The sequence below is a fragment of the Sinocyclocheilus rhinocerous genome, unplaced genomic scaffold (genome assembly GCF_001515625.1).
Source record: "Sinocyclocheilus rhinocerous isolate Xijiao unplaced genomic scaffold, SAMN03320098_v1.1 scaffold2065, whole genome shotgun sequence".
In the NCBI taxonomy this organism is placed as follows: domain Eukaryota; kingdom Metazoa; phylum Chordata; class Actinopteri; order Cypriniformes; family Cyprinidae; genus Sinocyclocheilus; species Sinocyclocheilus rhinocerous.
Window position 1 is genome coordinate 264,774 of NW_015639526.1, and position 22,234 is coordinate 287,007.

A 22,234-nucleotide genomic window follows, 5' to 3' on the forward strand; every position below is an offset into this window, starting at 1 on the left:
AACTAATTAAAATATTAATAAAAGCTATAATAGTACATCAATGACACTAAAATAACTCTGCTGCTAACAAATATATAGTGTTTTTTTAAAGAAAAATACAAAATATATTTGTGTTATATTTAAATTAAGAATTGTTGTACATTACAAATGTTATATTGTCATTTTTTCATTTTTATCTGTTCATTTTTATCACATAGAAATTAATGCATGTTCAGTATCTCATCATGCTCAAGATGGAGGAATAACATACAATTTACACTTTACCACACAAGGCTTACTCCAAATAGTCCATTTTTAAATATATCTACAAAATATAATTTATGATATTATGTTTGCCTGCAGATATTGAATTGTTCTTACATAGCACATTATGTTCAATATCAATTTAAAGTTGTATACAAACTACAAGCATTTTGATGCAACATTAAACCTTGAGGTGAAAATTACAATCAGACAAAACTGAACTAACAATTTAACAATTAAAAAGAAAATTAAAGAACATTTATTCCATCTCTAGTCTGTTAGGAGGTATGTGTTAAACAAACATGTCCAAGACGGTTGCTCTCACTTCACGCCTGACTGGTACTCAATGATGCATACGTTATTGATCATAAGGGCTCTCAATTGGAGCAGCATTAAATAACAAACTGTTTTGGACCACATGCAAAATGAAGATCAGAAATCTGCATGCAGTGAAAACAGAGCCAAAAAATCAACACTATTAGCCCTTAACTCTAGTAAGGAGGAATACACAGATTAATTAAAGGGCCATATTGGCTTGCCCCAGGGCAGACTCTTACAGTACAAGCAACGCTGTCTACGAGGGGGAGGGGACATACCTAGAGTCTGCTGTTGTGCCTGCTTCACTCAGGGTACGGCTTACACCATGCAGGGGAGTATATTTTGGTATCGGGGAACATTTATTCCGTCTCTAGTCTGTTAGGAGGTATGTGTTAAACAAACATGTTCAAGACGGTTGCTCTCACTTCACGCCTGACTGGTACTCAATGATGCATACGTTATTGATCATAAGGGCTCTCAATTGGAGCAGCATTAAATAACAAACTGTTTTGGACCACATGCAAAATGAAGATCAGAAATCTGCATGCAGTGAAAACAGAGCCAAAAAATCAACACTATTAGCCCTTAACTCTAGTAAGGAGGAATACACAGATTAATTAAAGGGCCATATTGGCTTGCCCCAGGGCAGACTCTTACAGTACAAGCAACGCTGTCTACGAGGGGGAGGGGACATACCAAGAGTCTGCTGTTGTGACTGCTTCACTCAGGGTACAGTTTACAGCATGCAGGGGAGTTTATTTCAGTATTGGGGATTATGCTGTTTAAGCAGACTCAAAGAGATTATGCCATCTAGACAGACTATGGCAGACTAATCTATTTTAATGGACTTTTCCTTGTCTGAAAATGAAGAGTGGGCTTTGTGATTAGACACATGAAAGTGCACAACAGTCCCCTGAAATATATTAAGGAGGTAAACCAGTTAATTTGAAGTCTGTTGTCTGTCTTCAGTCTGATATATGAATTGACTAGAATTACTTAATAAACACAGAGACCTAGTTGTCTGCTGTCATGGTGAATTAGGAGAGCTGTTTAGAGCTAATCAAGGTTAATAGGCTTCCGAATTTCACTAGTAATTCCATATGTCAATATCTGTTCTGCTAACAAGTGGATCCAGAGGGTTTAAACTAATTTAATGCTTTTTCCTTATACACACACACACACACACACACACACATATATACTGTATATCCCTATACCTATATATATATATATATATAAAATCAGTAAGATTTTTAATGTTGTTCAAATATGTTTCTTATGCTCATCAAGACTGCATTTATTTGATCAAAAATATGTTAACTATATGTTATTAATTTATAATAACGGTTTGCTATTTTAAAATACTTAAAATATAATTTATTCCTGTGATGTAAAGCTGAATTTTCAGCAGCCATTACTCCAGTCAGTGCCACATGATCCATCAAAAATCATTCTAATATGCTGATTTATTATCAATGTTGGAAACATTTATGTTGCTTAATATTTATTTATTTATTTTTTGGAACCTGTGATACTTTTTTTCAGGACTCTTTGATGAATCAAAAGTTAAAAAGAACAGCATTTATTTAAAATAGAAATATTTTGTAACAATATAGGCCTACACTAACGTTCAATAGAAATTAATATTTTATTCAGCAAGGATATGTTAAACTGATTAAAAAGTTAAAAAACTTACATTGTTACAGTAAATTAAATAAAGTAAATTTGATCTAGATGTTTCAGCTGTATAATCTTATAGGTTTTGAAAGTGCGACTGTTTTAATATATTATTAATAATACATTGGATTAATTTTATTAATAATAATTAAGTTGAACGACTGTATCCTACATGTGAGTCCAGCACAAAACGGCTCAGGTTACAGTGAGAGTTGTTGGCGTCCTGTTAAGTTTCTGTTGCTACGGCAACCGTAGCGCAGCCGAAATCTGTAGTCAAACGTTGTGCGATAGCGTTTATGTTTGGATTCATGGACGTTATCGAAAAGAGAATAGACAGCATTGCGGATGAAGCCGAGGAGGAGATGATTTCAGAAGAGATTAAGGAAATACGTCGGTAAGAAGTTCTGCTCTCTTGCAAACAAGCTTTAAAGTTGCTGAAAACCACCAGAGCCAAGTCCAACTTCAGTTAAGTTTTGCCGGTGAACTATGCTAAACTAATCTGTTCAGTAACGCAGGATCTGCACTTCATTTCACCACACGATCTTTCTGACTCTTCAGATATGCTCTGTCAAACCAGCTGAGAGCAGGATTTTTTGGACAAGATGCCTGTGTCCAAACTGACGAGTCAGAGCTGCCAAATATAAAGAAACTCGCTGCCAACACTGCAGAGCTTATGAAGGTGTGTATCTGCTACCACTAGATAAATAGTCCCTTATAATGGCCAGGTTAGTCCGTTCATATAACTTTTTTTTTAACCACAAAAATAGGAAGCAGGAAGTCTGTCAGCTATCAATCAATCTGCAGCCATCTTTATAAATGCAAGTTTGTCTTGCGTTAAAAAAAAGGCCCATTGAAAGCTGCTATACTCGGTGCATTCCCCCAGATATGCTCAGTGAATTCATTCATGCTGCTGGCTTTTCATCTTATTAGTTCAAGATTCTTCTAACTTTAGCTATGAGTGGCCTCACTGCGGGCCGCCTAGGTGACCCGCTGAGAGGGCATATGATGGCTTTGTGGTGAAGAACAGTGCCTTCACAAGGAATCCTCTAGCCTGCAGAGTTAAACATATTGATAAGCAGGCTTACAGCTGAATAAATGCTCTACTAAATGCATGTTCTAGTTCCATAACTCACAAAAAATAATTTATTTGTAGTTGGGAAGGAGATGTAACCTTCCTATTGAAAAAGCAAGAAAGACAAAAGGAAATTACTGAATGAATAGTAGCAAGTTTTTGTTATAATTTATGTTATCATTTATTTATTTGCCAGATGCTTTTGTTCAAAGCAACTTACAGTCTTTGATAAGTTGGATATACTGTATAAACCATAACCTTGGTGTTGCTAGTGCCATATTATTCTTTTACGTGTTTTAAAATATTTGATTGCATCTCAGGAAATGAACATGTTAAAAGAAGACACTGAAAAGAAACTGAAAATAATACGTTTGCAGTATGAGACCAAACTGCAGGATGAATCTGATGCCCTTTATGCAAGTATGAAGGATAAAATCAAGAATTTGGAGAACTGCCACAAAGAGGTTTGTACACAATGCTACTTCTATTATAAGCAATAAATCATGTTTCTACTGTCTGTTTTAATGTCTGTTTTACTTTAAGAAATTATCGGTTCTTCGGAGAAGCTATCAGCAGCAGCTCTCAGATGCTATGCAGGTGATCAAAGCCAGCTATAAGGTAAGCTTTTTAATGAATTTGTAATATCAACTAACATATTGTGAAAAGTATGTTTGTTTTAATTTGATATAATTTACAAAGTTCTCAATGAATCTTTCATAATAAAATCTTGCATGGCCCAAATTTTACAAGAATAAAGAAGAGACGGATCTGGTTTGTGATGTTACTGATGGAAGAGTAAAAGACCTTCTGAATGAGCTTCAGGAGAAGAACTTGAAGATTGAGTGGATGGTTGAACAGCTAAAGAAATATGAGGTACAGACTCAATGCCATTCATAACAGAAAAAACCTGTGTACAATAATCAGTTTAATTGGTTTAAATATAGCCCTGTATGTATGTATGTATCTACACAATGAAGCAATGTGAAAGAACCAGTAAGCAAAAAAAGGGATACAAACAGAATGTTGTGAAAATTTGCAAAATAATGCATACATTACTGTTCAAAAAGTTGGGGCTGGTAGGATGTTTTTGAAATAAGTCTCCTATGCTCACCAAGGCATTTTTTAAAATTAAAAATACAGTAAAAACAGTATTATTGTGAAATATAATTCCAATGAAAATAACAGTTTTCTATTTTAATGTAATTATTTAAATGTATTACATATATAATAAGCTGATTTTTCAGCAGCCATTACTCCAGTCTTCATTGTCACATGATCCTTCAGAAAGCATTCTAATTTGCTGATTTGGTGCTTAAGAAACGGTACTTATTGTTATTAATGTTGAAAACAGTTGTGCTGCTTAATACTTTCTGGAGATTGTGATAAATTTTTTTCATGATTCTTTGATGAATATTAATTTAAAATATGTAAAACTAAAGAAAAACTGTAGGAAGCGCTCCTTTTGCTGCAGGTGCGTACAGCCACGGCTAGCTGCCATCGTGTTAATTTGTATTAATTTAAAACAGAAATCTTTTTCTAACATTATAAATGTATTGTGTCCTTGCTGAATTAAATAATACATTACAATTGCATTTATTTTCTGCATATTTATATTTTATGTACAGTATTTTCTGTTTTTGTCCTTTTTTGATGGCAGCCTTCACGCTGAAGAATTGCTTGGCCAGTAGTGCATTTATCTTTAACCCTAAAAAGGGCAAACCCATAAAGAGACATGATCAGAAAATTAATTTAATGCTATTTTCCATCTTTCCATCCATGTTTATCAATACTTGTTACAGCATGGTTGTAATTCCTGAATTTTTTGGAGTACAGACCTAACGTTGGTCTCTTTTTAAAGAATTAAAGATTATTGCTGAAGTGAAAGCATTTAAAAAAAATAAAGTATAAAAAAGTTATAAAAGTTTAAGTTTACAGTAAAGATAATGTAGTATACTAATTGCTTTTATTTTATATAAAATAAATATTTTGTAAAATATGTTGCACTCTAAAATTGCTATAAAATCAAAGCCATGTGTCTAACCGATTTATGTTCCAAATTTGAAGTTGATATCACAAAAATTGTGGTTCCTGTGAGATTTTCTTTGGGCACTATACCAAAAATAACCACTGGGTTACACCCAAACTTAATTTTTCTAATGCAGTTTTCTGTCACAAATCAATCATTTTCTGTCACAATATCACATCTATTACAAAACAGTCACCAAATATGGAATCTTGACTGTCAGACCGTTCCAATGATATGTGTTTTGTCAAGATTACAAAAAGATTTGATTTTCTAAAACACAAGCCACAAAGTCACACAGTCTATATGTATGATTTATATCTTGATTTATACCCCTAAAACTGTCACTGTCATTCTGTTACACTGTGGAAGCTTCTGTCACGAAAACAAATTCCTCGTATGTGTAAACATACCTGGCAATAAAGCTCATTCTGATTCTGATTCTGATTCTAAAAGGGCGATGTATCCCCTGAGATACAAACATTTAGAGACAGATTACAAAAAGCCTGAAGTGCACTTGGGAGTTGTCCGGCCCCATGGCTGTACACTAATAAGCAGGTTCTTGCGTTCCACAAAGTGAAATCAATTACTCACCTTTATGCCCTTGCGAAAGGGGTTTACATGCAACATAAATAAGCTATCAGGTGCCAATAAGTGCGTTGTCTATTATTGGCCTTTTTAATAGGCTGCCCCTCTCACTCCGCCTCAGAGAGTTATCTCTCACCCTTAGTGTCTGAGCTCTGTCCAACCAAAGCGGCTGCTTGTGTAGGCAGATGGCCAGGAGAACGGCCATACAAAACCTGCCACTCAAAGTGTAACAAATGAGTGCAGCCCGGCGGAGTTCGAGCTTTGTTCATTGTGCTAATGAGAACTCTCACGCCCACAGGAGAGATGCATGGCTAATCACCTGTAGTTCTGTTACTGCAGCAGATGGTGGAGCCAGAGTTAAAGGTTGGGGTGTTCAAACAGGGCAGGAAGGTGTTCCTTAGAGTATAAAATATATTTTTGAGGAGGAAAAATTAGGCTCAGTATCTATGAACAAAAGTTAATACTGTCTCTCCCTAGAAGATGACAGTGAAACAGGGAGGGAAAGCTGAAGGGTGGGTGATGTTTGGGCTGAGGTGACCACCCCGCATGGAGTCATATTTCTGTCATGCTAGATGCACCGATGCACATTCCTATTTGTGATAGAGTAATCCTGGTCCATGACATGTACATCATCATTATCATCTGACCGTCACACTTGGGGAGTCACATTCATAACATATGGCTCCTTATTCTGGGATTAAATCTATAGTAAACAATCATCAACCATATGCAAGATGTCATAAATTGAAACATTTCATTAATTCTGTGTGACTAAAACGACGCAATCTCAAGGTACAAAAGCTGTGATGGTACCTTTTCAAAATGTACCTTTTTTACCCATATACCTTAAATGTACATAAGGATACTGCCCCAGTGACAGTGTTTTTACCTTTTTTCTGAGAGTGTATATTGTCAAGGCTCATTCGAGATAATCCCAAATGTGACGAAAAAGGAAAACCGCCAAACATCAAATAAACTCATAGCAATCAAAACCTCTTTATGATTGCAATTTACTTCCTTTATGAATGAGTGAGAGAGAGATGGAGTGAATAAAGTGGGAAAAAAGAAGAAAACCCTTTGAAAGCCTTTGAACGCCTGCACAATCTTAAGTGTGACAGGCATGCAAAAGCCCTGTTAATGTTCGGGGCATGAATGGTTGCTGCGGTACAAAGTAGAGGGCCAACTGCGTGGATATCACAGGAACCTGATGGGCTCCATGCGGCTCCCAGTCTGCAAACTTCAGTGCGCTGACATGTGATGTGATCCTGGTGACACTGGCAGCGCTGCTACTGAGGGACAGCACAAAGGCAACAAGCCCCCCCCGGGAAACTGTGCTCTCTGCGAACCCCCTGGGGCTGCTCAGCCATCCTCCAATCGCCCCCCTCACGGCCCGGCTCTGCCGAGCTTGTTAGAAAGCAGAGCCCAGACTGTGGGTTGATAGGCCCCAGCTGCCTTCCTTGACTTCCAGAATAAATTGACCTGAATGACAGGGGCACACAAACAGTATGATGTGTATTATTCCTGTCAATAAAAATGTCCCCATGAATTATGGGCTTTGTATGTAATGTGCTGCCATCTTTCTTCCGGGCGAGAAGAAAAGGCCGAAAGAGAGAAGAGGAGAAAAAAAAGAGATCGCCCTCTTCTAAATGTGTTTGCTTTTTTTGTTTCTTGCTTTTTATTATTCAGGGGGAAATGGTAGGAGGCAGAAAGTTGTACGATTGCTTTGTGCCTGAATGGCACTCATATTTGCCACGCAGCTTGAGCGGCGTGGCTTTTGTTTTGCGCTGTAAAGGGAAAGTTAAAAAGGACTTGTGTCATTTTTCAGATCGGCTCCGAGGGAGTGGAGGACCCCGAGAAAAGCAGACTGAAGTCAGAGAATGAAAAGCTAAAAGATAACATTGACTCGTTGCACGTCGAACTGGAAGAAGTTCACCGAGTCCTGGAATCCAAAGAGCAGAGGCTGGGTAACATGTCACATTTTAATTCCTTTTTTGATAAACCACACACAAAAAAAGGTGCTTGCATTTTTTCAAATGCTTTTTGGGACAAAAACAAACATTTGTCTTGAATGCTTGTTTTGGAAACATAGACACATTCTCTTATCTTTCTCTGTGTGTGATGTAGTTAGCATTCAGAACGCAATGTTTGAGGACACTTGTCAGACCATAGCTATCATCTCACACTCTGTGGGAGTCTGTGAGGAGAAAGCAAACACAAGACAGGTGTATTCTCAAGGGTCAGGCCTTTATCTCTCATAGTGTTTGATATTCATTCATTGCTTATGTAACTTTGGTAACCGTCTGGGTATTTTACGTTTATGAACACATCGGTTTTTAAAATCCTCCAAAACAACATATCATCCATTTCATTGGAACATAAACTCCCTTTACGTGTTCCCATTCAAAATGTGAAGAACCATCTGCTAAAACGTTTTGCATGGGCTGTGACTAAAGATAAGAGCTGTCCAGGTCTTAAGTCTCTATGGAAATAAATGCACTTGGGCACTAACACACACTTGGCCCTTGAACTTAGTGGCTTGTGTTTGGTCAGTGCATGCGAGTGGACATGTCAGCAGCAATGCACCAGGTCAGAAGCTTGTCAGGACCCTGAGCCAGAACAGGTCACGCAGGCCAGGACCGGGCTTCAGTCCACTGACCCAAGATGCGAAAGATGAACAAAGATGAGTGGATATCCTGTCGTTGTGCTCCCGGCATCAGCCTTTGTTTCTCTTCTTGATATTGTGACAAGTTGTGGGAGTGAATATTGGACTGGGTCTTTTTTTGTGTTCTCTCTCAAATGTTCTCTCTTTTTTCTGTCTATAGCTCTGGATTTGGCACAGTTAAAATCAGAGGCTGACGACAGCAAAAAAGCCCTTCAAAAGGTATATAGTAATTATATAGTGCACAAGAAAGTCAGAAACATCCTTATATGCCCATTGCATTTGTTTTATTTAAAACACTTTCATTTCATTTTATTGCAGTTGACAGGTGAACATGAGCAACTGAAAATGCAGTTAAACCTTGAAAGAGAAAGTGGCAGAGAAAAGGTGAGGTTTTTTACTTTTGTTAAAAGATTATTCAACTTAAACTTATTTATATAGCACCATTATAGCACCATTAAACACAACAATTGTTGACCAGTGTGGTGTACAGTAAATCCAAAGATAGTCAATAGAAACATACAAAAAATTCTAGGTTCAGTGCTAGTTAAGAAACAGTCAATGTTGATTGCCACAAAATTCATTTCAACTTGTGCAATGCTTTCTTTTAAAAACCAAAAGCACTTATATTACACACACAATGGAAGTAAATGGGGCCAATCAGTAAACATTAAAATGTTCACCTTTAGAAAAGTTGCAAAAAAATGCATTACAGTAACATTGTAAAAAAGTTCAAAGTTGCAAATAAAGCAAAGATGTTTCACAAGAAAATATTAGATTTTTTTCTACTTCTTAATGTCACATTTAATTCAGTGTGTAATTTGCATTTTCTTTGTAATTGTTTGTAAAATTTACTAGCAATTTCTGAGTGAAAATTGTTTTTATACCAGTTTCTAAAACTAACATTTTCTGTGTAAAGTTATATATTATATAATTATTCATTACATACACTGGTTTTCCTGTTTCTCTCAGGAAATAATTCTCCTTACCAGGAATGGTTGCTGTGTGACATGTAAGATAAATAGGGCAGCATACAGTATGTGAGGTTTACAGCCTAGACAATGCTGTCCCTCATAATTTTGCATGTTTTACTCGTGTGAGCAGAGAGAAGCATACCAGTGGAGCAAATTACCATAAATTAAATGCTCTGCAGCAACTGGTGCATGAGGGAGATCTAAATTATTTTATGATATGTGATCAAGCTGACGATATGAAGCACCGAGCTGACATTGTAGCATGTTAATATTGGTAAAACATTTGGTGAATGGACGTGGTGCAGCGTTTTTGACATGTATTGATATAGTATTGTTTATTTAGTGTTTTATCTTTTGTGCAGTAAAGCTGAAGTGTGTGTGAAGTAGCACTGTGTGGTGTTAAGATTGGGGCCATGCCAGAGTTTATATTATTGCACTACAGTAAGAAACCATGTGGTCAGAGTGCTTTGTTGTGCATTTTGAATGCGCTCTAAGTTGGACTGCTGCCTTGTATTCATAAGTCATGAGCTCAAATGTCAGCCAGTTGCTTTATTTTACCATCCAAACCTTTAAATGCAATTTTAAATATTTAAAAACACAGAATCTTTCATTTACATACTTAAACAGTTTTACAGACAAAATGTATTCAAGCACTGGTTAGCAAGTATCATTTTACACAGCGTCTGCGGTTGATTGCGAGGAACAATATGCACCAAGTTTGCCACACAATGGCTGGAATTAAAATATGAACACAGAGGACAACGTAAAAAGAGTGTGAAAGACTCTATGGTACTCAGCCATTGAATTCGGCCACACAGAATCTAGAAGGTTAAAAGTCTCCCTCTGGCCTTGCAGGGTTGCTGGGAGACAAGCAGCAAGGGTCCTGTCAAAGCTGGCATAATTTACCCTGCAATCAAACGCTCATATTAGCACAGCTCTTCAGCAGAGTGAAGAAAACTATGCATACAGATGTTTATTATTGTCACTTGTTGCTTGTTAGTTAGTTAGTTTACTTAGGTTTATATTTATGCAGTACAACTAAAACAAAAAATCTACTGCTATACCGTACTTACCAAAGGTAAAAATGCATTTTTTTTCTTTAAAGTATAGAAGAAATATATGTATATTTTCCAAATATGCTCATATGTATCACATATGTGACCCTGGACCACAAAACCAGTCATAAGTAGCACAGGTATATTTGTAGCAATAGCCAAAAATACATTGTATGGGTCGAAATGATCGATGTTTTTTTTTTTACCAAAAATCATTAGGATATTAAGTAAAGATCATGTTCCATGAAGATATTTTGTAAATGTCCTACCGTAAATATATCAAAACTTACTAATTTTTGATTAGTAATATGCATTGCTAGAACTTCATTTGAACAACTTTAAAGGCGATTTTCTCAATATTTTCATTTTTTGCACCCTCAGATTCCAGATTTTCAGATAGTTATATCTCAGCCAAATGTTGTCCTATCCTAACAAACCATACATCAATGGAAAGCTTATTTATTCAGCTTTGTGTATAATGTATACATCTCAATTAAAAAAAAAGACCCTTATGACTGGGTTTGTGGTGCAGGGTCACATATTTGCATTTTGATGACATAGTGATTTAATTTCGATAAAGCTCACCACTTAAAATTAATTGTTGAACGTAATATAGCAATGTTCTGCACTCTTTATTTAAATCGTTTTTTTAATTATATATTTTTAATATATTTCTATTATGCTCATATGCATAATTTAATATACAGATATACTGTATGATACAGTTTTTAATTATTTATGTTGCATTCATTGAAAAAAACTTTAAATTGCTTTAAATGTGTTATTTATTTAAAAAGACGTTGTACATTTCTAGAAAGCTTACCACTGAATTGTTGAAATGGATAACCCATAAACTCAAGTTCTGCAGTGCAGACTGTTTTTTTTTATTTTTTTTATTTTAATATTTTTAATTTGTATAATTTAATATACTAATATACCATGATATTGTTTTTTTTGTTTTTTTTAATCTTTTCTTTCTTTATTTTTTTTAAGTGTTTTATAATAGCGAGGCATATTAGTTTCAGATCAATAATGTTCTTCCGGCTCTTAACATAATACTGAGTGGCCACAAAACCTGGTAGGGCCAGGAAAGCGAACTAATGGAGCAGGTGGTGGCCAAACACACTCCATGTAGAAGCCCTGGTTAAAACCACTAATAAAGACCTCCTTAATGTTGTTTGAGCCACCGGGAGAAAAGGATTATCCATATTTAGTGTAGCAGTTTAGATTGGCCTCTTTTCAGTCTTGCACCCTTTGTTGAGCCGCCCCTTTGTGCTGTGACTGACAAACTCAATGTTAAGGTCTAGCATGGTGGTTATGCATAAAAATGTAAAGTGAAGAAATAATGTTTTGAAAAAATGACGCTTTTCTCCACTTTATTTTGGTGACTTTGATCAATGGAGCAAATTGATCAAAATTTGTTTCTATAGCCAGAAGGCTGCAGGAAAGACCTATAATGAGAGGCTGAAGCCCAGGCCTGAGTGGAGTGTGAAGCTCAACTGGGTGCAAGCTTCGCCTCTGTGAAAAGACACCCAAATGAACGGCCCGTCAACCACACAACTGCACTTGTCAACAGCACCATTGGCTGACCACTTCTGAAGTTTTAACCTGGGTGTAAATATCCAAGAAACCTTTGGATGGTTGCAAATAAGCGAACAACATGAAGTCTCACCTACTGTCCACTCTCATTTGTGACATAACTTTTTTTATTACCTTTTGCAGATAAAACACTTAAAAGAGGAAATGGAGAAAGAAATTGCATGCATTGAAGCCTCACGCATGAAGGAGGTGAGTATGAGACCCAGCTGAACGCATGCTCAGATACGGCACGGACTTGACATGAGTCCTATCTGTCTCAGGATGTTTGGAGGTCTTGAACCCTTGACCAGTGGACGGTCTCTCCATTACCCCAGACATCAGTGTCCTAAAGCAAAGACAGAGGATAAGGTGCACACGCAGTGTCTAAGTCATATTGATTTTAGCCATGAGTCTGCGGTTAAAATTCAACCCGTACCAACAGTGAAATGCATTCATTAACAGCCCTGAGTGATGGATGGCAGCTCCCCTCTCCCTTCTTCAAGTGCAGATCTTTTTCTTTTTCATTGAAAATACATCAAAAATGCTTTTTCTGTCACAGATGTGAATGATAACCTTGCTAACTGAAGGAAATTCACAATTCAAGCTATTTATGTTTATGTACACTACCGTCAGTAAGATTTTATTTGATAAAAGTTTAGAGGCAGTAAAAAGTTTTTGAAAGAAATTCCATTAGGATGCATTCAATTGATCAAAAGAGACAGGGAATACATTTCTTTTGAACTTTCTGTTCATCAAAATATCCTGACAAAAATTTATGTACATTGTATATGTATCACAGTTTCCAGAAAAAAAAACTGAAGTGGAACAACTGTTTTCAGCATTGATAACATTGACAAAATCAGCTTTGTCATCACAGGAATAAATTACATTTTAAAATATATTAAAAATAGAAAACAGTTATTTTAAGTTGTAAAAAATATTTTGCAATATTATATATTATTATATTTATTATTATATATTATATAGTATGCAATATTACAGTTATTGCATACTGTAATATATACACACACGCACACACACACACACATTAATTTTTATATCCAGTGCTAATCTTACATACCTTTTAATGAACACACTATATGATATTAGCTTATATGAAGCTGATCCTAAAAGTGGCCATAGCATCCAGGCTTCTTACATATGCTTCCCCCTTTTTTATTTGCTTGTTCATGGCTTTTTAAGGCTCTGTTGGATGGGAAGGGTGAGGTTAGAGTTGGGGGGGTCAGGATGATGACTCTGTCAACATGGTGACCGCATAGAGGCGGCCGAGGAGGCGGTCAGCGCCTAGCAGAGGGTGGAATGTGGCATGCAGCTGACACAACACAGTGACAGGCTGGAGTGGGTGATGGGGTACAGCTGAATAGAAGTGGACAATGAGCCCGGTTTAAAGTCCACTTCATAAAGGGCACCCTTACAATGAGCTTGGCCACTGTAGTGGCTAGTTATTATGGAAATGTGTGGAACTCTTATCTTTTTTTTATAACGCCCAAGCCTCGATCTTAACTGGCGTGTGCCTGGCCCTCTATAGACGGTGACTCAAACTTACATACAATGCGCAAACAGTTTGATTTATTTACCTTGGCAAACAATAGATCTATAAACGTAGGGTCTGTGCTTGAATGATTAGAAATACTATATTTCAAAATCAGGTCATTTTAGAAAAAAAATTCTTACCCAAATACACATTACCTTTCAAACATTTATAGGATCAGAAATTTTTTTTATTTGAGAAATTAATATGTTTATTCAACAAGAATGTATTAAATTGATCAAAAGTGACTTTCAAGGGATTTATAATGTTACAAAAGATTTCTATTTCTTTAATAAAACGGTAAACAAATTAATTTAAAATAAAAATAAAAATGCTGTTTTTTTAACTTACTATTCATCAAAGAATCCTGAAAAAAAAAATGTATCACACTTTCCACAAAAATAGTAAGCAACTGTTTTCAACATTGATAATAATAATAAATATTTCTTGAGCTCCAAATCAGCATATTAGAATGATTTCTGAAGGATCATGTGACTCTGAAGACTGGAGTATTGATTGCTGAAAATTAAGCTTTGCCATCACAAGAATAAATGACATTTTAAAATATATTAAAATAGAAACTGCTATCTTATATTGAATAAATCTTTCACAATAATACTGTTCTTCATTAAGATATTTAATACAATTCAAGATACTTTAAACTTTTGAGTGGTAGTGTACATTGAATCTATCAAAACTTCTCACAAGGTTGTTCTTCGGTTGAATGATCTGTATTTTATGTCTAAACTGTAAATGTGCATCCTGCATCCATCAAACTAGTAAGGAAACAGACTGAAGTGTAGCATGCCTTCATTAGTGTCTGTTCTCAAAGCAGAGGACTTCAGAGGCCTTACGCAACTCACTATCATATTGTCACAAATCAACACCTACTCCTTTTTGCACACAATGGCTCTTTGAACAATCTTTCTTTGGGTTGGATGAAAGAAAAAGGGTAGACTGACATCCTTTCTGTGTTGGGTTAGACTAACAACACACTCTGAACCCACTCTTACCAAGAGAAACTTAAAAAGGGACTCCCACGTTCTGTTAGGCTTTTTTGTGGGAACACGGGTGGAAAAGTGGATGTCCGAGCTGACCTGAGGTGACCTGACCTTCACACTGCTCTGAACGTACGCACTCAATCAGCCAACATGACATTCCACAAAGCTGTGTCGGGCCTTGATTGGACATGCCACACAAAGTGGACATTTGGTGTTAAAATGACCCTTTGTGAGCGACGGATTGATATAATGACACAGAATATGGCCCTCCATTTAAATCTCCATTGGGAAAACAGATAAAGCTCCAAAGCTATTTCTTTTCTTCAGAGCTGAGGTGTACCGGCACATGAAACTTGTTGCCAGATTCAGTGACTTAAAGGGATAGTTCACCCAAAAATGAAAATTATTATTGACTTATCATCTTGGTCTAAACCTGCTTTAAACTTCCTTTCTTCTTTGAAACACAAAAGATGCTATTTGGACCCTATTGACATTCATTATATGGGCAAAAAAGACACTGAGACATTTCTCAAAATATCTTCTTTTGTGTTACATAGAAAAAAATAACTAATACAGGTTTGGAACAACATGAGGATGAGTAAATGATGACAGATTTGTAATTTTTGGGTTGTACAGTAATGAAAACACAAGGAAACAAAAGTAACATTTTATTTGTATTCCTTTATTGACATACAAATTCTATACAGTAATGCAGCATTGAAATTTTAGGATGTGTTTTGTGATTCTTCTGTTGTCAGAAAGCAGCTATTGACAAGAAGCTTGAGAAGCAGAAACCAGCAGAAAATACAACCATGGAGGTACCCTTCACTTTGTTCAAGTGGAACTACACGCATGCGTAAACATATCTGAATTTTAGCATTATTTTTCCTTCAGCTTGCTGGGGATATAGAGTTGGTTCAAAAAATAAAAGAACATAGACAGACTGAAGCAATGCAGAAAAAGGAGATCGAAAGGTATAATAAAATGTTAAAAGAGTACAGTACTTGTTCTTTCCACTTCCCTCTGTTGTTCTTATCGTTTCTTAATGTTATCAGGCTCAGTAAGCAGTTGTGCATGTCCAATCAGGTGTGGGAAAAGAAGTTTGAGATTTTAAGACAGAGGTACACTTTGTAACTCTAATTGCTTTTTCAATTGACTCCATGAGCTGTTCCACATTGACTATTTCTCTCTTAAGTTTCCATGCCATCAAGGATGAGATGTTCTTACGGCAGACATTGCAGCGGCAGGAAGCCATTCTGCACAACGCCTCAGTCAGCTTTGCGGTCAGTCGCTTCTCTGAGAGTGCTACAGTTTTGTCCACTTTGAATAAATATGCCCTTCCATGATATTTACACCAAAACATGTCTTTTTCTTCATCAAAGCCGATCTTACCACACTGAAAGAGGGCAGGAGCTTTAATCATGTAACCCTTAATGAAATCTGCACCTGTGGCCTGTCCCGCACACACACAGAGCACATATACAGTAGAGGTTAACCCAGAACAGACTTTAACAGGTGCATGCACATTAAGCCCCTCATCTCTGGCCTCAATTTGTGAAGGCTGATGAATATGCATAAGTTTTGTTTTTGTTTTGCGCTGCACCCCACACCCCATTTACCAGGAGGACAAATGCAAGTCAGATCACCTCACTGAGGCCTGCCTGTGCCGGATGTCATTTATTACACAAATAATGCACATGAAAATAGCTTAGAACGTCTTAAAAAGGACATATACCCAATGTTTGCCACTGTATACTGTATATTGTATTTGTATCATGTATACTAACATTCAAAAGTTTGGTGGGTCTTTTTAAATATTTTTTCAAAAAAAGTATCTAATACTCACCAAAGCTGAATCTATTTGATAAAAAATACAGTAAAAACAGTATAATATTGTGAAATATTATTATAATTTAAAATAACTGTTTTCTGTTTTAATACATTTTAAAATGTAATTTATTCCTGTCATGCAAAGCTGAATTTTGAGCAGCCATTGCTCCACATGATCCTTCAGAAATCATTTGATTTGGTGCTCAAGTAATATTTCTTATGATTATCAATGTTAAAAACTGTTGCTTAAAGTTGCTGATTAATATTTTTGTGGAAACTGCGATGGCTTTTTTAAAGATTCTTTGATGAATAGAAATTCAAAACATTGAATCATTTAATAAATGATTCATAACAAATATCATAACATAACAAATCATTTAATTGAAAGATTTTTTTTGCAACATTAATGTGTCCATGCTGAATAAAAGTATAATTTTTTTTAAAGAAATCGCTTACTGAAAATGAAATCTGCACCTGTGGCCTGTCCCGCACACACACAGAGCACATATACAGTAGAGGTTAACCCAGAACAGACTTTAACAGGTGCATGCACATTAAGCCCCTCATCTCTGGCCTCAATTTGTGAAGGCTGATGAATATGCATAAGTTTTGTTTTTGTTTTGCGCTGCACCCCACACCCCATTTACCAGGAGGACAAATGCAAGTCAGATCACCTCACTGAGGCCTGCCTGTGCCGGATGTCATTTATTACACAAATAATGCACATGAAAATAGCTTAGAACGTCTTAAAAAGGACATATACCCAATGTTTGCCACTGTATACTGTATATTGTATTTGTATCATGTATACTAACATTCAAAAGTTTGGTGGGTCTTTTTAAATATTTTTTCAAAAAAAGTATCTAATACTCACCAAAGCTGAATCTATTTGATAAAAAATACAGTAAAAACAGTATAATATTGTGAAATATTATTATAATTTAAAATAACTGTTTTCTGTTTTAATACATTTTAAAATGTAATTTATTCCTGTCATGCAAAGCTGAATTTTGAGCAGCCATTGCTCCACATGATCCTTCAGAAATCATTTGATTTGGTGCTCAAGTAATATTTCTTATGATTATCAATGTTAAAAACTGTTGCTTAAAGTTGCTGATTAATATTTTTGTGGAAACTGCGATGGCTTTTTTAAAGATTCTTTGATGAATAGAAATTCAAAACATTGAATCATTTAATAAATGATTCATAACAAATATCATAACATAACAAATCATTTAATTGAAAGATTTTTTTTGCAACATTAATGTGTCCATGCTGAATAAAAGTATAATTTTTTTTAAAGAAATCGCTTACTGAACCCAGAATTTTGAATGATAGTATACATACAGTACATGTTACTTAACTATAATTTTGGGGAATAAATTTGTCCCGAGAAGTAAGCTAAATCTGACAAATCCTCCATTTGGGGACATCTGGGGATGTAAAATGAAAATATAAATATAGCAAATACATGTATTTTTTAAATTGTAAAATCGCAAAGTTTTCTGTTAGTGTGTGGATTTTGATTTGTCTGTAGTATTTATGATTAACTATAAAACAATGTAAGTCTACGATATTTCTGCCTTTAGATTGGCCAAGTAATTGTGTGTTTGTGTACAGGTACTTGTGAGGACCAAATTTGGTCACACTTTAGTTTGGGGACCAATTCCTAACTTGCTGCTTATTAATAGTTCTGTCATGACAACTCTCGGAGGGATTGGCATGGTAATGTAATGTACATGACAGACTCTGTATTTAGTAAGCTAGTTGTTAAGTTTAGGTATGGCGTAAAATATGGTCATGCAGAATAAGGCATTAATATGTGTTTATAAGTACTTATAAACAGCCATTATACTAGTATTATGCATGCTAATGAGCAACTACTTGATGGTGAAAATTGGTCCATAAACTAAAGTGTTACCCAAACTTTTTTTTTTTAAATGCCCTTAACGATATATAGTGAATTATGTTGGAAATTGACTTAGTGGACATTTGAAGTGGCCCTCATTAATTAAAAGGTTGATATAATGTTTTCATGATGTCAGCAGATTTGTGAAGGTTTAGAGTTTGGGTTGGAGTTTAGCAAATATCATGACCTCTGTATACAAACAGTTGCATCTATGAGATGTCCTCACAAATAAAGTGAAACCAACATGTGTATGAAAACTGGAGATATTTCAGATGTCTTTTTCTTGCAGATGGATGCTCCTTGCTCACCACGGCAGAAGAGTCCAGCAGACAGTACTTTTAAAAGGCTGGGCTATAGTAATATGGCTCCTTTGGTAAGAAACCTTTCAACTCACAACTGTACTGGTTTTGGTGTGATGGACTTGTAGCTTAAATATCCCTCTGATTTAAGCCACGTATAGGTGCTGGAGGCCAGCAGAAGATGGACATCGGCCTACAGAGTGAAAGAGGAGCAGATGCTATTTCTGAATTAGGTTAGTGCATGACCACCTGAAAGACATAACAACACAAACCAGTAACTAAAACATCTACTTGAACCTGTCCTTAAACTGACCACATCCAAAAAACATGTTCATAGCGTGTTCAAAGATATTGATTTCACCAAACATGTCCATCACTCTGAAAGGCTGCCTTGTGCGCTATTATCATATTGGCAGTGACACATGAGGAGCAAGAATGAGAAATGATGGAGAGAGTTGTCTTGCCTCAGCTACTTTTTAATCTCTCTTTTGCCTATTATTGACTTTCTGATGATTGGGATCTAGGTTAATGAGCTTAGCAGGCATGACTTGGCCAGATAACTGAAAGACTTAATACCCTCTGTCAATATAGAAGCTCTCAGACACAAATATCTGATGCACAGAAGCTAACTAATCAATCTGGCCAGATTACACCGCTGTCCTTTCGGTGGATTTCAACAGGCCAGTAATCATAGACAATAGATGTGTCGTTGGTTCTGCATTGGTTCTTCTTTTAGCAGTGTATTGATTTATACACTTAGAATGAATGTGATATTGTAATAAATACACTTTAATATTTGATTATTTTTAAAATTATTTAATTAAGATTTTCTTAAAGGAATGAATGCTTTTATTCAGCAAGGATGCATTAAATTGCTCAAAAGAGACTTTTCTTGAGCACAAAATTAGCATATTAGAATGAAGGATCATGTGACACTGAAGACTGGAGTAAATTCTTAAATTAAATTAGTACAATTTTGCTATCACAGGAATAAATTACATATGAAAATATATTCAATAGAAAACATTTATTTTAAATTGTAAACATATTTCTGTATTTGGCTTTTACATTATGTTTAACCCTCTGCATATTTGCTTAAGTACTTGAAAAAAGCCTTGTACTTGCAGCCTTGGCTCTGGATGGATAGAAATGTCTACAGGCCATTGCAGTAGTTTATAGTGGGTCAGCATGAAGGGGGTCACTGGTCCTCTGTCCAGAGGGCCTGGCCAGTGACCTCTACAACTGCTAGCTGGCCTCTGTCTAAACCACGGGAATCTGGTTCATACATCACCACTGACACACAATAATTGAGACACTGGAGATAAGGCACCGGCTACTGAGGGTCTTGACACTTGGAAAGAGTTGGCAAACATTGTTGTCACACAGCAGATTATGTTTATTCAGTGTGTCACCAATCTAAGTTGGTGTGAATAATTTCAAGCTTTTATGGCAAATGCACTTTTACAAGCTCTTGTTTGGACATGTAAGCTAAGGCTGCCTGTCTGTTTTAAATATTAATATTGTCTTCTAAGAATAATCAGATATAAATGGAAATATGTTTGACTAAGGAAAAATGTTCACATTTTTTATTTTAATAAACTAAGTATTAAACTTTTTAACCACATTGCGAACACTGTCAAAGAGAGTAAAGCTTAAGCAGAATGGTAAAATCTCCCTTTTTTTCTAAAAGATTTAAATGTTCCCTTTTTAATATGGCAAGTGCATGGCTTCAAAGTCATTCGGCAAATGATCAAAAGAAGGGGGACAAGACTGCTTGGACACAACCATAATAAATTTTGGCTTTTTGTTCATGAATACGTCTGGCCCATATGCTTTTCTGCAGAACTATTTGAAAGAGGCATTTACAAACCCAGGCCCACCACATTAAACACTATAACAATCTTCATTCATGGTAACTTATCAGACTCAATTAATCAACCTCAACAATGGCAATTCTGATGTGTTCAAGCAACCTGAAAGGCCTAGGTCAGCACTAGGGCAGTCCTGAGCTTGCATGTAAAAACGGCATATTCTGTCATCTGCCATTATTAAGACCCTTTTAGCTTATATTTAGAGCCACACCCAATCAAATCAAATAAAATGTGTTAGGAAAATAAACATCTTTCAAAATGAGCTCTCTCTTTCTCCCTCTCTGTTTTTTATTTCTTTAAAAGGCTACAAAGCCCTGCAGTTGATAAAAAGCCTCTCAGTCAGTCTCAAAGGAGCATGTCTTCTCTGCTGCAAAGTGAATGGTATTGTTATGGCTATTCCAGTGGGCTGAAAAGGGGTAACCACTGGTTTGATTCGGTTACACGGTGTGGTTAAGTTCTCCCTCCCACCGCCTTGGTGTCTATGGAGGGTCCGTGACCTGTTTTGAAGCGGCCAGGGAAATGTCATGTTGCCCCTCCCATGGGCAGTACTCACATTCACTTGATTGGTACAAAAAATGACTTGGGATGGTTAAAACCACAGTTCGTGCATCGCAATTTATAAGTGCTCTAATATGAATGAAATGTATGATTTACTAGTGATGATATTATGCCTGGTAATACTATGCACTACCTTGACTTAATTTAAAATAAAACTATTCATTTTGGACTTTTTTTTTGTGAAAGCCAACTTGTTTGGTGTATTTTAGATGTTGATTTGATGTAAAAGATTAATTTTGATTTTCTTGGCATTGTGAAGCTATTTGCTAATTAAGTGTTTTATGTAATTGCAGATCCCAAGTTGAGCATGGCAGATGAGGAAGATGAAGAAGTATAAACTGGAGTTCTTTCTCCCTTTTCAAGAGGCAAACACCCTAGGTTTTTTGAAGTTCAAATCACATTTAAAACAGAAATGGCTTAGTCTGTGCACAGCTTGTTTTTGTCATTTCAAAACTTGATGATGTAATGAAACTTCTTTATAAATCAGAAATAAAATTATAGAGTTGAGGAGCAGTCAAAGATATTATGCAATATGGCGATGAGATTTATTCAAAAAATATATTTGTACATCAATAACAACATTGTTTTAATTGTGTATTAGTAGTTTATATCTAAAAAAGGAAACACCTAGTTAGATTGAACTCATAGTCTTATTATTATATTTAAGGATATTGATCCATCAGTTTCTCGCACTAATAAAGCATATGTACGGCAATTCCTATTTCGTACCTTTGAAGAAAAGTCCGTTCATTTTGTCAGTGAAGATATCACGGCACTGTACAGTGCGTTTGAACTTGCTTGGCATGCTTTCAAGCAAAGCAAAGAGAAAACTTGAAATCTCTTTAAGTAAATTCATTAGATTTCTCCCATAGTGAAGCCACACAGAGCTCCCATTAAGAGAAAACAAAGGCTATCGTGACTTTAACTGACTGTAATTGACTGTGCTGTGAATGGGCTCAGTCTACTGCAGCTCTTAAGCCTGAAAGCTGTTGGAGAGGTGCAGACATGAGTAACAGTATGCATTCTT

General features: G+C 35.9%; 1 protein-coding gene across 1 annotated transcript; it reads left to right on the plus strand.

Moving 5' to 3' along the window:
- Window positions 1-2,546: 2,546 nt before the first annotated feature.
- cunh10orf67 (chromosome unknown C10orf67 homolog) lies at window positions 2,547-21,583 on the plus strand. The gene is made up of 16 exons (XM_016567072.1): window positions 2,547-2,632; window positions 2,797-2,917; window positions 3,631-3,774; window positions 3,854-3,928; window positions 4,061-4,183; window positions 7,747-7,885; window positions 8,744-8,802; window positions 8,902-8,967; window positions 12,332-12,397; window positions 15,499-15,558; window positions 15,635-15,714; window positions 15,796-15,861; window positions 15,936-16,023; window positions 18,769-18,852; window positions 18,930-19,011; window positions 21,501-21,583. Exons 1-16 carry the CDS (start codon window positions 2,547-2,549, stop codon window positions 21,542-21,544), a joined length of 1,383 nt encoding a protein of 460 aa, XP_016422558.1. The 3' UTR covers window positions 21,545-21,583.
- Window positions 21,584-22,234: the final 651 nt, after the last annotated feature.

Bases quoted from the DNA above. Each gene is read 5' to 3' on its own strand.
- cunh10orf67 (XM_016567072.1), top strand. From the start codon at position 2,547: ATGGACGTTATCGAAAAGAGAATAGACAGCATTGCGGATGAAGCCGAG. The intron at 4,184-7,746 runs GTACAGACTCAA...GTCATTTTTCAG, and splicing joins AACAGCTAAAGAAATATGAG to ATCGGCTCCGAGGGAGTGGA. The intron at 16,024-18,768 runs GTCAGTCGCTTC...TTTTTCTTGCAG, and splicing joins ACGCCTCAGTCAGCTTTGCG to ATGGATGCTCCTTGCTCACC.